Source organism: Canis lupus, chromosome 6 (assembly GCF_011100685.1).
Source record: "Canis lupus familiaris isolate Mischka breed German Shepherd chromosome 6, alternate assembly UU_Cfam_GSD_1.0, whole genome shotgun sequence".
In the NCBI taxonomy this organism is placed as follows: Eukaryota; Metazoa; Chordata; class Mammalia; order Carnivora; family Canidae; genus Canis; species Canis lupus.
This window is the reverse complement of record NC_049227.1, coordinates 38,121,020-38,137,621: the sequence shown is the minus strand read 5'-3', so window position 1 is coordinate 38,137,621 and position 16,602 is coordinate 38,121,020. Positions and strand designations below refer to the sequence as shown.

Genomic DNA, 16,602 nt, shown 5'->3' with positions numbered 1-16,602 from the left:
GGGGGGCCGCTGCTACCCATAAAACAGCACTGCTGTTGCCTGGCATGGGGCAGAGATGGGACCACAGGCTTCCTCCCTGGGAAGCACCAGGGGGAGCAAAGGGCCACGTAGAGACATCAGATGGATAGACAGCAAGCAAAGGTGTGCCAATGTGTGGACCTCATGATCTTTCTAACATCTTGGGGAGGAAGGGGCTTGGGCTTAGAGTGAAATGGGAACCTCAGGAGACAACATGCATCAAACACACCTCACCTGGGCCCCAGAGATGACCCTAGTACTCAAAATAGCACAGTAACTCAAGCCTTTTATTTTTTTCACGCTAGCATATATATTCTGTTCTTGAAATCCCTCTTTAAGAATCTAGTAAGGAGGGATCCCTGGGTGGCGCAGCGGTTTGGCGCCTGCCTTTGGCCCAGGGCACGATCCTGGAGACCCGGGATTGAATCCCACATCAGGCTCCCGGTGCATGGAGCCTGCTTCTCCCTCTGCCTGTGTCTCTGCCTCTCTGTCTCTCTGTCTCTCTCTCTCTCTCTCTCTCTGTGACGATCATAAATCAATAAAAATTAAAAAAAAGATTTTAAGAATCTAGTAAGGAAATGGTTGTTTTGTTGACTTATTAATGGAGCCTCAGAGGACACCACAAGATGTGATCCTGAGGAGGTTACAGTACTTGGGATCTGAGCAGCCTGAAGGCAGGGTGAGCAGTAAAAATGGAATCAGGCAATGGTTAGTCCTGCCCCCCTTCAAACTCAACCCCAAAGTCTCAGAAGCCACACACCAGAGGGTGGCAATGTTTCCAAGAATTTAAAAAAAAAAATGCTAGGATTTATACTGATACTCATTGTTTCATCTGCTTAGAAAACACTATAACAAATAGACCTGTTAGACACTTTTCCATTTCATAAACGGAAGGTAGACAATTCACAAACGGAAGGTAGACAACACAAACAGTGTGAATATGTAATGTTTTCCTCTAGGATTTAGATTAAGTAAAGACAACTTACTGAATAGGCGTACCGCCTGACTGACTCAGTCAGAAGAGCATGTGACTATCTTGAAGTTGGAGTTTGAGCCCCAGGTTGGGTGTAGAGATTACTTAGATAAGTAAAATTTTAAAAATAAGTTACTGATCACTCTATAATGGAAGCTTACAAGGCAGCAGTGGTTGTGGGTGGTCTTGAAACGTGTACAACCACAGTGCTTCACTGGAAGAGATGTAGAAAGACAGAACCTTGGTCTGACCCCCTAATGGAGTATTATTCAGCCTTGAAATGAGCAAAGTAGTGATGCAGGCTTGACATCTGCTCAGTGAGGGTGAGCAGGCAGGGAAGGTCACTTGTTGTAGGATACTCTTTTTAGAAATTTCATAATGAGCAAATCCACAGAATAAAGAATAACTTCCCCAATGGGTCCAGGGTTTCCTTTTGGGGGGCTGAAAATGTTTTGGAACTGGATAGAGGTGGTGATTGTATCACCTTGTGAACGTGTGTGCTGAATGCTCCTGGACTGTTCACTTGAAAATGGTTAATTTTGTTATATGAATTTCACTCCAGTTAAAAAATGTTTTGAATTTTTTTCTAGGAGCCTGGGTAGCTTCGTCTGTTAAGTATCTGTCTCTGGCTCTGGTCATGATCGGAAGGTCCTGGGATCAAGCCCCACATCCGTGTTTGCACTCAGCTGGGAAACTGCTTGCGATTCTCTTTCTCCCTCTGACTGACTCACCAAAAATTAAGCTGGATGAGAAAGGGGTTTTGTCTCAAGTACATGAAAAGCTGGTGTGTGTGTGAGGGTAATTGTACAGATGTGAATATACCTGGTTTAGAAGTAATAGAATTAAATTGTAGTGAAGGAGAATTAGGGTGACACATAAGAAATCACCCTAAGTGCTATTACCCTCAGGTAGCATTTCAAATTTTGTTTTGTGACTATTTTAAAAGCATTGAATCTAGAACCCCGCACCTTACTCAAGCTTAGACCTGCATTCCTCCCTAGCCCCCAATGAGGGCAGAGACTTCTGCTTACCTTCTGACTGTTCCCCTGCTCTTTGTTGTGAGCTCCATGACCCTTCCAAGGTGCTTTCCTCTGGATGAACCTATTTCAGGTGGGATCTCTGGGACTCTCTAGCTGCTCCCAACAGGGTTGTCTCTTCGTTCAGCACTTTCCAGTCCTCAGAATCTAAGACCTGAGAACAGAACCCATTACCTGTCACTATAAATCCCTGCCTCATGGACTGTAAAGCCCTTATGAGTGGCATTAGGAAACGACATGGGACATAAGCAGAAGAGAAATACTCTCAGGGCCCTTGTAACTTAAAAAAGAATAATAATAAAGAATAGAATTTGGTCTCATTCACCTTGTCTCTAGTGACTAAGACCATTACCTGAAAGCACCGAGCAGAGTAGTGGCATGGCCAAGAGCTGATCAGGGAGCACATCTGCTGCAGGTGAGCACGTCAGCCTCCTGTATGGCACACTGCTGCCACCACTGCGTGTGGGGCCTCTCCCCCGACGTGCAGGGCCTCACTAAATCTGCTCAGTTGGCTCAGCAGAAGAGAAAGCCCTCCCCTGGGCCCTGTCTGAACCCCACAGCCTGCTCCAGGACTCTGCTGCTAGACTGTCATCCACCCTCTGCCTACACAGAATCTAATAGGTCTTGTTAAAGCTCAGCTCATACTGTCCCTGTTGACATTGCCTTCTGCCCTACACCTCTTCTCCTGGATCCCAAAGCCAACCCTCACTTCCCTGCCAAGTGTGCCAAATGTTCTGCCCCCTGAGGCTCCTGAGACAGCTGCTCCTTCCCTCAGCTCAGCTCCAGTGTTCCCTTGGAGATGCCACACCCACTCCTGTCAGCCGCGCCCCCCCCCCCCCCCCCCCCAGTCATTCTCCAGCACAGCAGCTGGCTCGGTCCCATAGAGCACTTCTCTGAAAGTATCTGCCTTCCTTTGCTTGTTGTCTCTTTCCCCCATGGAGTGCGGGCTCCTGCAGGCCAGGGACCACGCCTGCCCTGTTCACTGGGAAATCCCCAATACGTGACACACTACAGGTACCTCAACGCTCCCTGGGTCACTCAGAGCCACCTGCATCCCTTACGTCCCAAGCTTACAACTGTCCTTCAAGTGACTGAGGGGTGGTACACAGCGGCAGCTGGCGTCCTGGCAAGTGCTGCCAACCTCCCCTGCTCCCTCTCACCTCCACTTCTTGCTCACCTGTTTCATGCTCTGCCTTTCACATCCCAGATAGATTTCAGGTCACTCTTTAACCCTTACATTCCTATACCGTTTGCTCCCATAAACAGCTTGGCTGTGAAATGTGGGTGTCACAGGAGAGACCGTCACCACAGAGAGAGGGCGAGGAGATCTGGAGCAGGATGACTATCAGCATGCAGGGGCTCCTGCTCCTCACTTCTCCAAACTGCCTCCACGCATGTGCTACTGCTTGCCCGGCTCCCCTCCCTCCCAGGTGTTACTAACTATCCCAATCCCATGGATCCTTCGTGAACTTCCTCAGTTCGGACCCTAATGTGTCCCCACCACACGGCTCTGCCTTCTCCACATTATGTCAGCACCACTCTTCCTCCCACAGCCCAAGGAGAGGTCTCCCTTGTCCCTGAAGATGGAAGCCAGCACCTCCCGTTGCAGCCATGCAGTCTCTGCACCCAGCGAGCTACTTCCTGGTGACCAGAGGCTCTCAGGCTACAGTGTCCCTCTGACCCACACTTCTCATTACTATGTGCCTCTCTCAGACTCTGGGATCTCACTTGTCTTCTGCCCACAAATCCCACAACCAAAGCCATGTTCCTTTTGTCCTTCTGTGCCTTTCTCACCTCCCTTCTCCTAAAAGGACAATATGGTTACGCTGACTGGATGTCAGACCTAGTCTCTTTTTGACAAGTGCATACTTTGTGAAAGCATCACCTGCCCCATACTGACCCCTGAAACCCGGCAGCAGGAGCAGCTCTGATACAACTTCTTAACTGTTGAACACATGGCATCTGCACTCAGGGAACCTCTCAGCAGGAGACTCTGGGTTTTAATTCACCAACTCATTCCCCTACTCCTGAGTGAGGGATAGTTGGCCATTCCCTGACCTTCTGTTGGAGCTATCTGAGCTTTTACATCTGTATTAGGGACCCTAAACATTCACTGAATTTATCAGTGTCTACATTATTGCAGCGAATGAGAAATTCTCCCCACAGATACAGAACACGGGACCACCCTAGGTAGCGCATAGTTTCTGGTGGGTGGTGGAGGGCTACTGTGCATTTCTCCACTGGGCTCTCTCTCCACTAACCAGATTCCTGTGTTTCTCACTCAATTCTTCATTACTGAACTCACCAGGTTCTGAATGTCTCTTTTCACCTGTTGTCCAGACCCAGTCTGTATATCCTCAACCAGAGCCATAGCTTATTCACCATTTTCTGGATGTTGCTCCTTCACCCAGGTCTGGATCTCCTCCAGCAAGATGGTCAGAAACTGCTCCAAAACCAGCAGCTCCAGCATTTGCTCTTTTGAATGTATCTTAGGCCTTAGCCACTGACAACAGAGTTCCCAGAGCTTGCTGAAAGCTTCATGGGGGCCAGCTACCTCCTGGTAGCAGAACTGCCTGAAGTGCTGGCGGGAAGCTTCAGGGTCGGGGTTGTTGCTGTGAAAGGTTGATTTCTGTCCCTGTGAGCAGTTCTTGCATGGGAATAGGTATGCCTGGGGACTCCTTGGTGCAGCCATGATTTGCTTCAGCAAACTGGCTGACTGGTAGCCACTTCTACCCTGGAGATCAGATTCCATTTCTTCTCACATCATGGGGAAGCCAGTCTCCTGAACACCAGTGAAAGTCTTTCTAGAATCAGAAAGACATAAGAATAGCTTAGTGGTGCACAATCACAGTTGGAAAAGACTCAACTTGGAAGGGAGGCTGCAGAAAATGGAAAAGGCATAAAGTTATCTCCCATTCCTTCCCTCTACTTCTCGTGATGTACCTTCTGTCCTCTTCCTTTGCTCCCTCTACAATCTGAGGATCTAAAGCACTGGAAATATCCAAACAGCTTTCTCTATAGCCGGACTGGTGTGTGCTCATGAATTTCCCAAACTACTTTCACAGTGTAGTCCAGCTGTTCTTTCTCGTGTTCACCATATGCCAGGGTCTTGTTCCTCGCCCTCCCTCCCCTCAAGAATCAGGAGCCACCTTCCCGGTAGGTACCTCTGGATTAACCCCTTCATCATTTACACCCTCCTCCCTACCACCACCAGGATACATAGTGTGGAGGAGAATTGACTGGCTTGATGTATGCTTTTAGTTTCCAGTATTTCTTCTGAATGTATCTTTTTCCTTTGTGATCTAGCCCCTCTAAACTCCTCCAGCTCCGGTGCAGCTATTCATTACAAGACCCCCCTCCCCACACAACCCCCACCCCAGGAGTGGCATCTGACGTCAACTGAGCCTGTCAAAAGTCTCTGAGGTTTTACCTACAGGTGGAGTGGGAGAAGTTCCAAATTTCCTAGGAATTGCTGAATCTGGAGGATGTAATTGTGTGACTCAATACTCCAGTACTCCACCAAAGGAGTGAACCTGTTCACAGGAAGAAAAAAAAAAAAAAAAAAAACTTAAAAAAAAATGGATCAAGGTTGCTCTTCTTCCAAAGAACTTGAACTTCCTTCACTTAATAATCTTTTTTACACATACTGCGCCCCAAGAGGCTGTAGATAGAGAAGTGGAAGGCGCTACTAGTAGCATTTAGGAGCCTCACAAGGCACAGCTCCTCGGCAGCCAAGTCCAGCCCCCGAAGATGTTGCCATGCCGCAGATTTTCTCCGTCCCGCACCCTATCCTGATGACTAACTCAGTAAATGCTATCGTAATTCCCTGCAAAGACGGAGCCTGTGCTCCTCTTGACCCCTAACGTGTCGTCTGTAGTTGGTTTGAGAACGCTGCTCTGGTGTTTCACTCTAGCGAAGACCCGGGCGCTCGGTGGAAAGCAGGACGAGGTGGGAGCCGCCTGGTGCGCGTCTCGCTCGGCGTTAATGCCCTGATCGTCCGGGGCGCGAGGGTCGGGAGACTCCGCGGCGGCGTGAAGAAGCCACCTCAGAAAAAAAAAAAAATAAATAAATAAAATAAAATAAAATAAAATAAATTAAAAAAAAAAAAAAAAAGCCACCTCAGGTCACAGCCCGCAGGGAGTCCCGCTGGCCGGCTCGAGGGAGGGGTGCTGTCCGGGCCTGTGCCCACAGCCCTGAAAAGACTCGCAGTGGCGAGGGGCTGGCAGGCTGACGTCGGACCTCGTTTTGAGCCCGCGGCCACGAGGAAGCAAATCACTCACCAAGTCGCTCAGCCGCGGGTCCGGAAGTCAATGCCTGGATCCCCCGGCGCCCGTCCACCCGCTGCGCATGCTCGTGAGCAGAGCCATTGGACTACAGCTCCCGGCGTGCCCTACGAAGGCCGGTCGCCGTTCCTGCTAGCTCGAAGAGACTCAGCAGCAAATAGACGCGAAAGGCCGCCCTCTGGGAGCCAATCCCCCAGGGGAGGGGGCGGGCCCTCCGTAGTACTTCTCGCGTCATTCCTCCTCAGCCAGTGGGAGTGTCCGCGACGAGCGGCCTCGGCCCCGCCCCAGCCCTGGCACCTGGGTGCCGCATCCCGGGTCCCCTGAGAGGTGAGTCGGCGGCGGGTGGGCGTGGGGTGCAGGCAGTCAGGGACGCTGTCGCCTCAGGCGCCACCCCGGGCTCGCACGCAGCCACGAAGTTGAGCCGCGGGCCTCAGAGCCGTAGCGTCTCCCATCTCGGGGGCTGCCCGGGCGCCCTCGGAGGCCGGCGCGGAGGGCCTGCCGGCTGTCGGGAGCGAGCAAACGCGGCGCTCCGCCTGCCCTGCGGCGAGCCGGGCCCTCCGCGCGCTCCGCGCCCCTGCCCCCCCAGCTCCCGGCGAGATGCTCGAGGCCCGCGCCGCCCGGCTGCCGGGGAGGTGGCGCAGGCCACCTGTGTGACAACTCCAACTTTTCCTGGGGTTTCCCGACCGCCAGTAACGGCAGGTTGCGCAATTCCTCTGAGACCTTGTGCGCTTGTCGATGAAATAAAAGAAGGATTTCCCCCCAGTTCCCTGCAGGACGTTATGACTTTCCTCTATTTCAAGGCAGTTGAGGAAAGTGCCAGGGGGACAGACTGTCCCCACCCTCAGGCCCTGTGGTGCACTCAGGAGCTTGGGGCCTGGCCTTGTCACGCCCTCCCCAGCACCTGGCTAACACTGGGACAGACTTGTACGGAACCATGAGCCCAAAGGCCTGAGCCTCTTCAAGGAGAGAGAGCCCGGCGCCCCGAGATGGCGGCCAAGATGGAGATCACTCTGAGCTCGCAGTCCCACATTCAGACTTCTTCCAAGCCAGAAAGACACATTATAGCAAAGCTGGAAGACAAACGGGAACCCACTCTGCAAAAAGACCGCCCCGATCCTGAGCTCTCCCGCCAGAGCTTCCGACGGTTCTGTTACCAAGAGGTGTCCGGACCCCAGGAGGCCCTCTCCAGGCTCCAGCAGCTCTGCCGTCAGTGGCTGCAGCCCGAGCTGCACACCAAGGAGCAGATTCTGGAGCTGCTGGTGCTGGAGCAGTTCCTGAACATCCTGCCTCCGGAGATCCAGGCTCGGGTCAGGCATCGATGTCCAATGAGCAGCAAGGAGATTGTGACCCTGGTGGAAGATTTTCAAAGAGCAGCCAAGAGACCAAAGCAGTGGGTAAGGAGGGCCCTCTCTCATGGTCCCAGGATTTCTTTGTCACCTGGATAGTATCTGCTCTCTGGATCCCTCCCTAGCCAGAGTCCAGAAATGGCTTCAGATGTGGCTTCTGACCTCTATTTGGGAACACCCCCTGGGAAAAATAACAGGTTTTCAGAAAACCCAGGCACTGGCACTCCAGTGAGGAAGCAGAGGGTCAAGTAAGGTCCTTGCATTGTTGCCCACACATTTCCCCACACCCATTCCTTCTGAAGTTTTCCTAGGGTCAGGATTCTTAGCAGCAGGGTCATGTAGGGTAGGAATTTGACTTGGGTGGAACTTCATGGTAGACCTTGCTTTGGTGAAGTGTCTTCCCTTCAGATCAGGAAGCTGCAGCTCACTTGGTGGGTATTTCTTCCAACCCCTATCTACAGGTCAGACCCCAGTCAGGGCCTAGGCAGAAAGCAAACTACCACGTGCTTTGAGGAATGGAGGCAGTCGGAAACAGGGTGGGTAGTCCTCTCAGAGCCCTGCTACCACTGGGATCTCCTTACCAGAGAAGCCTTGGGCAGGACGATTTACTAGTTTTTTTAATGGCCTGATCATATTCCTTCCTGATCCAGTGGGGCCTATTTTCAATAGAAGTAAGGAGGCGGATGGACATAGGGTGAGATACTGCTGTGCCAGTGTCATGACTGACCTTGTTATCTGTGCTTTCTCTTATGACTTTGAGGCTCTAAGAAAGACCCTCATTTAGGGGCACCCACTCAGGAAGTCTCAGCTGGTTTGAAGCAGCCTCCACGGGTTAGGATTAATCTCCCTAGTCATTCTGCATGTCTTTCCTTATGCTACCTTTGAGAGTTTCCACAGTCTCTCAAAGTTGGCCTCCAGGCTGTTATGGGTAATTCCCAGGGCAAAGGGATCATTACAGAGCAGTGAGAGGTCAAGCTGTCCCCAGTCAGTCCTTGAGCTGTGCTCTAATGCATAGGGCTTGTTCCTAGGTGGCCGTTTGTATGCAAGGGCAGAAGGTGCTCTTGGAGAAGACTGGATCTCAGCTTGGAGAACAGGAACTCCCAGACTTTCAACTGCAAACTCCTAGGAGGTATCCCAGAGAGAGTTCTGTGGAGGAGCCTTCCCAGGCGGGATCTCAGGATCAGCTGAGCTCTCATCATTGGGAAAAATCCCCGCCCCTTCAGGAACCAGGCCCCAAATTGGCTGGGACAGGTAAACACTCCATGCTTCTTCTCTCCCTCTCCAAAATTCTTTACCTCCATCAGAACATCTTGTGGTTCTGAAAACCCATAGACCGCACCTTGGTTTTTCAAATGTTTTATGTTACTGTAGGTCTTTATTCCCTAATGAATTTCATTGATTAGAATGGCAGTGATAGTATATATAAGAAGTGTGGTTCTGTCATTTTCTATTAATGACTCTTTGACAGTCCAGTGCACAACAGGATTATCTACTCTGTCCCCTTCAGAGCTGCTTATAATGAAGACAGATCCACATATGACCGTTGATGAACATCCATACAAATGTGGCCGAGTTCCAGCCCTTAAAATGGTCCCATGTTGAGAAGGGGTCTAAAGAATGTTATGCTCATTAGAGGAAAAGACCTGGTCCATATTGTTTTCTGCCTCTTCCTCCTCCTGTGACATTGTCTGTGCTTTAAATCCTTGTGTCCATTTCCCTGTCCATGGTACAATGCCAGTGATTGCTGGCCCTGCTGTACTCAGTACTGTGATCTCAGATTGAGTTACGGAGACACTTTGGTCAGTCTTAGTGATGTGAATAGAGGGGACAGTCAGCAGGTTAAAGAAGATTTCCAAAAGGTTGGATCACCTTGGTTCCCTAAGATTTGCTACATGCAGTGAAACACCTTGGATTGGTTATTCTTGGAACATAGGAATAAAGAAGACCTGGGGCATCCAACAGAAAAGAACTGTGACCCTGGCTGAGGTCCTGCCCTATAACCTATGGGCTTCATGCCCCTGAGCACACACATTCCCTTCTCCTGCCTCATTGCAGGCATCTCAGTGCGCTTGTGGGCCCTGTCTCCTTTTATTTGATCCCCGAAGGTGGATTATCATGTTCCTCACCTCCAAGATCCAGTAATGCCTCCCTTCAGAGCTGCACTGCCCAGTAAGTTGCCTCTAGCCACATGTGACTATGTAAATTTTATTAAGGAGATACAGTATAAAATTCACCCCTTTGAAGTATGCATTTCAGTGTTGTTTAGTACATTCACACACGTTTGCGACCATCCCCATTTATCCAATTCTTGAAAATTTTCATGACCTCAAAAAGAAACCCAGACTCCTCGGTAGTCACTTTCTAACACCCACTCTCTGGCCCCTGGCAACCACCATCTCCTTTGTCTCTGGATTTGCTTATTGTGGATATTTCAGGATGATATATGTTGTGCTCTTCTGTGACTGGCTTCTTTCACTGAGCACATTTTCAGTTATCCATGTTGTAACATGCGTCACCACTTCATTTGTTTTTATGGCTAATATTCCATTATATGGACGTTTTGTTTATTCATCAGTTGATGGTCATTTGGAAGGTGTTTCCACTTTTTGGCTATCATGAATAGTGCTGCTATGAACTTTTGTGGATGAGTTTTTGTGTGGACATTGTTTTCATTTCTCTTGGCTATATACCTAGGAGTGGAATTGCTGGGTCAGACAGTAGCTCTATGTTTAATCTTTTGAGGAAACGCCAGACTCTTTTCCAAAGCAGCTGTGCCGTATTACATTTCCGCCAGCAGTCCCTGTAAGAATTCTAATTTCTCCACATCCTTGTCAACACTTGTCGTGTTTCGGTTATAGCAGTCTCATTAGGTAAAAACCGGTATCTCATGGAGGCTTTACTTCCCTGATGGTAAATGATGTTGAACATCTTTTCATGTGCTTATTGGTCAATTGTATATCTTCTTTGGAGAAATATCCATTCAGATCCTTTGCCCATCTATTAATTGGGTCAGTATTTTGTTGTTGTAAGAGTTCTTTATAGGGGCGCTTGGGTGGCTCAGTGGTTGAGCATCTTCTTCAGCTCAGGGTGTAATCTGGGGTCCAGGATTGAGTCCTGCATTGGGCTCCTCACAGGGAGCCTGCTTCTCCCTCTGCCTATGTCTCTGCCTCTCTTTGTCTCTGTGTCTCTTGTGAATAAATAAATAAAAAATCTTAAAAAAAAAAATCTTTATATACCCTGGATACTCAACACCTGTTTTCTCTCCATGTGAGTTGTTATTTCACTTCCTTGATAGTATCCTTTGAAGCACAGATGTTTCTAATTTTGATCAACTCCAATTTATCTGTTTTTCTCTTCTTTGCTTGTGTTTTTGGTGACATATCTAAAATACCATTGCCTAATCTGAAATTACAAAGATTTAAACCTATGTTTTGCTCAAAGAAACATTGGTTTAGCTCTTCTATTTAGGTCTTTGATTCATTTTGAGTTATTATTTGTGTGTTGTGAGGCAGGGGTCCAACCTCATTCTTTTGCATGTGAAAATCCAGTTGTCCCAGCACCCCCTTTTTTTTAAAAAAGATTTTATTTATTTATTCACGAGAGAGAGAGAGAGAGAGAGAGAGAGAGGCAGAGACACAAGCAGAGGGAGAAGCAGGCTCCACACACAGAGCCCGACGTGGGACTCGATCCTGGGACTCCAGGATCACACCCTGGGCCAAAGGCAGGCGCCAAACCACTGAGCCACCCAGGGATCCCCTTTAAACTTTCCTCTCTCTTTTTTTTTTTTTTAGATTTTATTTATTGAGAGAGAGAGAGAATGGCTTGGACACAGGCAGAGGGAGAAGCAGGCTCCATGCAGGGAACCTGACTTGGGACTCGATCAGGGATCTCCAGGATCACACCCCAGGCTGCAGGCAGTGCTAAACCGCAGTGCTAAACCGCCGTGCCACCGCCACCGCCACCGCCACCGCCACCGCCACCGCCACCGGGGCTGCCCCCAGCACCCTTTACTGAGAGACTATTCTTTCCCCAATTAATTGCCATGACAACCTTGTTGAAAAGCAGATGAGGGGCAGCCCCGGTGGCTCAGCAGTTTAGCGCCACCTTGGCCCAGGGTGGGATCCTGGAGACCTGGGATCCAGTCCCAGTCGGACTTCCTGCATGAAACCTGCTTCTCCCTCTGCCTGTGTCTCTGCCTCTCTCTCTCTCTCTCTCTCTCTCTCATGAATAAATACAATCTTTTAAAAAAAGAAAAGAAAAGCAGTTGACCATAATTGCATAGGGTGCTTAGGGTGCTTATTTAAGTTTGAATTAAAATTAGGTAAAATTAGATAAAATTAAAAATTCTGTTTCTCAGTCATGCTAGCTACATTTCAAGGACTCAGTAGCCACATGTAGCTAGTGGCTGCCATATTGAATTGCATGTGCACATGTGCACATACACACATACTTCCCATCTGTCAGAAATCCTGTGGGAGGGATCCCTGGGTGGCGCAGCGGTTTGGCGCCTGCCTTTGGCCCAGGGCGCGATCCTGGAGACCTGGGATCGAATCCCACATCGGGCTTCCGGTGCATGGAGCCTGCTTCTCCCTCTGCCTGTGTCTCTGCCTCTCTCTCTTTCTCCCTCTGTGACTATCATAAATAAATAAAAATTTAAAAAAAAAAAAAAAAAAAAAAAAAGAAATCCTGTGGGATAACACAGCTGTAGATCCTCCAACTTGCCCACAGACATTCCATCAGGATCCATCCTGATCCTCAATCCTGATGGTCAGAAATTGCAGAGTTTCTGAAGTTAGGATACATGTCTAACCCGTATTGCAGTTCGTAACCCTAATGCTGTCACTTTGTAATGAAGAAACACTCCACATTTGCTGGATTTCCATTATTTCAAGATATAGTGGTGATCATTCAGTGTCCATGTTAGTATATTTGCAGTTTTGAAAGTTCAACTCTCTCATTTGTTAATTGGTGCTCAAGTCTGACGGGTTTGCTTTTCCATATTTCTTCTTTTCCTAACGTTTCCCTAAAGGTAGGTAAGAGAGATGGGGTTGGAGAACTTGGTTCTTAACTTTGATATAAATAACAATCACCCCAGGAGCCTGTTACTCCTATAGATTTCCAGGTCCCAACCCCCACTCTACCCCCCAGAGATTCTGACTCAGCAGCCACGGGGATGCAGGGGCAGCCTGCTTGTGTAACAAGTGCCACATATGAGTTGAATGGAAGTCGCCAGTGGAGGACCACACTTAGAGAATATTTCTTAGCTCTTTTGCTGAGATTTCTTCAAAGCCCAGAAAATGAAACATATTCTTTCTAATTATAGAGACTCCCAGAATGAAAAGTGACAACAAGGAAAATCCGCAGCCAGAGGGGGCTAAAGGAGGAAAGCCATGTGCAGTGTCCCCTGGCAGATCCAAAGGGAATAGTCTGCAGAGTCCTGAGACGAGAGGGGCGAATATGAATGAATCCCGGTTGTCACGGAAGCAGGTCAGTCCCCCGAATGCTCAGAAGCCATTCGCTCACTACCAGAGACATTGCAGAGAACTGGAATACATCAGCAGCCCCTTGAAAAGCCACCCACTGAGAGAGCTGAAGAAAAGCAAAGGAAGCAAAAGGAGCCTGAGCAGTCGTTTGCAACGTCTTGGTCACCAGCTAACCCATTCAGCAAAGAAGCCGTACAAATGTGATGACTGTGGGAAAAGCTTCACATGGAATTCGGAGCTGAAAAGACACAAGCGCGTACACACAGGGGAGAGGCCCTACACATGCGGAGAATGTGGGAACTGCTTTGGGCGCCAGTCTACCCTAAAGCTGCACCAGAGAATCCACACCGGAGAGAAGCCATACCAGTGCAGCCAATGTGGGAAAAGTTTTCGCCAGAGCTCAAACCTCCACCAGCACCACAGACTCCACCACGGGGACTGAGAGCAAGCCTCATTCTCCCTGTTCAGAAGGAAAGCATCTATAAGGCTTCTGTGTTTCTCCTTCCCCTGACTTGCATGTAAATCACAGACTGTGTGTGTGACTTACAGGGAAAGCAAGAAGTCCTCAAGGAATGCCAGTGCATATTTGGCTGCTGAGGAGTCCCAGAAGACATCAAGGGGGATGTGACCCTGTCAGTGACAGAGTGAAGAGATGTCAGGTCTGGGTGTTAGGTGAGAGAGAACTGAGGTCTCTGCTTTCCAGCAGAGAGTAACTGCTAAGACAATCTGGCTGATCCTGCAGGTGCCCCTGTCCCTTTATTTATTCTCTAAATACGTTCAAGGGTAAATCACACATATAGTTAATGTACTGTCATACCAGACAATCTTTATCACATACACACTTCTTTAATAAAGATCAGTGACCCACTAGAATTTCAAGGCAAAAGTTCATTGGAATATAAATCCCCTAATATTCTTACTGCAATTCCTGGCTATTCTTAACAAAGGGCACATGGAGTGAGACTTTGAACATGTTTGTATGAGGAGAGGATTTCCAAGTAAATAGTGCTTTTACATGTGCACGCACACATTTATATGAAAGCACCTTTGATTGGGAAAAATCTACACAGCTGCCATAGCCCCCACCCAGGTGACAGGGGAAAGCTACAACAGGAAAGAAGCACATAGCGCGTGTAGACAGCTAAGGACATACCAAAGGGAACCCTTACTGTTCTCCTTCCTCACTTAGGCCAGCAGCCTTAAGAATAACAAAATGATTGGAGTGAGGAAGTGTTATTTATAAATAAGTGGATTATCTCAGCACATTTACTAAAACCCATTAAAATTGATTACTTTTTTGATACATTGTATCTAAATGAATTTTCTAAAAACACACAAAATATATTTGTATAGAATGTAAAAGTTCTGGAATGAGGCCAGAGAATTGATCTAATTCCATCCTTTCACTATCTCAAAGTAAGAATCCAAAGAATCCAAACCCAATCAGTATAGTGTTTAGTCACCCAGAGCAAGCCAGCTGACCTCTGAGTTCAGAGAAGACTGTTGGTAGAGTGGTGCACTGCCTCAAGCAGGAAACAGGTAGATGACATTCTTGCAAAAGCATCTGTATCTTCTAGTCACTGCCAGTCACCTCCGGGCTGTGTCCTTTGCTGCATCTTCACCCCCTAGGCCTCTGCACATGCTTCTCCTTTGATTTTAGGACCTGGCACCTCCCTCCACTACTTCCTCCACCTCCCATCTCACAGGAACATCCTACTCAGCAAAACCTTCTCTGACTGGTTCCAGGCAGATTTTATTGTGTTACTCCCTGCTCTACTGTGCACACCAGTGGTGGTCAACCTGGGAGCAGTTTTACCCCCGCCCCCAGAGGACATTTGGTCATGTGTGGAAATGTTGGTTGTTATGACTCAGGGAGAGGGAGGGTAGTTCTAGTTCCTGGCCTCTCATGGGTAGAGACCGGGGATGCAGCTAAATGTCCCACAGTGGACAGGACAGCCCCACAACACAGTCCAGTCTCCTGGCCCAAAGTATCAGTAGTGCCAAAGTTGGGGAACTGTACCATACACAGTAAAAGCTCTTTAAGGACAAGAACCTTATTTTTCTATCATTTTAGTTTTAGACTAAGCCCACACCCAGCCAAGAGAAATAGCTGTTCAGCAGGGCCCTGTCCTGCCTGAATCAGAGATCCTGGTGACAGTGTGTTGAATGCAGTTGACAAAGCCTCTTGCCTTTTGGGCAGAGAGAGACTTAATGGAAGCTCAGTGGCTTTTAGACTATGCTGCAGTCCCCTTCCTGGCAACCATGTTAAATGTTAGAGGAGCTTGTCTTCATTACTACACCTGCGCCTTACCTTGCCCCCATCTCTAGCCTCTCACCAGTAGAGCCTCTTGATTCCTCACTGGCTCCCACCTCATCCATCTTTTTGTAGCACAGTTTTGCTGTCACAAGGCCCTCCTAATCATAGTTTACATGTGTCAGTTTCCTGTTGGCTCTATAACATGACCACAAACTTAGTGGCTTCAAACAACACAAACATAATCTCTTAGAGTTGCAAATCTTGAAGTCCAAAATCAGTTTCACAGAATCAAAATTCAGGTGTCCAAGGCTGAATCTGTTTCCTCAACTTTCTCAGCTAGTGGCTGCTCGTGTTCTGTGGCTTGTGGCCTCTCCATCCTCAAAGTGCACGCCTCCACCTGTCACCACATGACCTTGTCCTCTTGCTCTGACCCACCAGCACCCTCTTGAAAGGGCCATCATGATTATATTGGGCCCACCCAGATAATCCAAGATAACCCCCCCATCTCAAGTTTCGTAATCACATCTGCACAGTCCCTTTTGCCATATAAGGTAACATTTACAGGTTTTAGGGATTAGGATGTAGACATACTTGGGGGGCCAGATTCAGCCCACCACACCTGTCTGTTAAATCAACTTTGTTGGTCAATGATGTCACCTAAAAGCAAATGAACTTCGATTTCCACTCTTAATTAAGAGGGTTGCAATAGGACCTCTTCCTTAAAGGAAAGCTTTGTTTGTTTGCTATGTTTTGAAGAACCTGTATGTGTTTTTTCTCTTCTGAACAAAATAACAGCTGAATCTTAAAGTCTTTGGGTATTTGTTCAACTGTGGTCCTTGAATAAATGTGACAAAATTACCAATATGAATATCACTCATTCCCGAAAGGTTTTCAAGCCTCTGATGCTACGTTGGCTCTTCCAGTCTGGTTTTCCTCTGGCAAATAAGGCTCAACTCCAGGTGAGTAGAGTCTGAAGGCTGGAGAAAGGCACCCAGCCATATTTGAGGGTGTACTCAGTTCCTCAGATGTAGTATCCTCCCTGTCCCCATTGCCCTCATGGTTCCACCAGAGAACTTGAGCATAGACTACTTACTTGCAGGCTTGCAATTACCTACTCCATATAAGAAGTACTTTCTCTTCACCCATGAGCAACCTGTAAGGTTACCATATTTTCTGAGTTTGGTCTGTGTTTAACCATGGAGGGG

General features: G+C 48.3%; 1 protein-coding gene and 1 non-coding gene across 2 annotated transcripts; one reads left to right on the top strand and one right to left on the bottom strand.

The window, feature by feature from the left end:
* Window positions 1-4,010: 4,010 nt before the first annotated feature.
* LOC100687429 lies at window positions 4,011-6,440 on the bottom strand. The gene is made up of 3 exons (XR_005360942.1): window positions 6,309-6,440; window positions 5,463-6,072; window positions 4,011-4,832 (listed from the first exon to the last, which is right to left on the bottom strand). It is a non-coding gene; the product is annotated as an uncharacterized LOC100687429 (transcript).
* Window positions 6,441-6,978: 538 nt separating this feature from the next.
* Window positions 6,979-16,261, top strand: ZNF174 (zinc finger protein 174). Its single transcript, XM_038540605.1, has 3 exons — window positions 6,979-7,705; window positions 8,686-8,908; window positions 12,981-16,261. The coding sequence occupies exons 1-3, from the start codon at window positions 7,298-7,300 to the stop codon at window positions 13,580-13,582; spliced, it is 1,233 nt and encodes a 410-aa protein (XP_038396533.1). The 5' UTR covers window positions 6,979-7,297; the 3' UTR covers window positions 13,583-16,261.
* The last annotated feature ends 341 nt before the right edge of the window (window positions 16,262-16,602 follow it).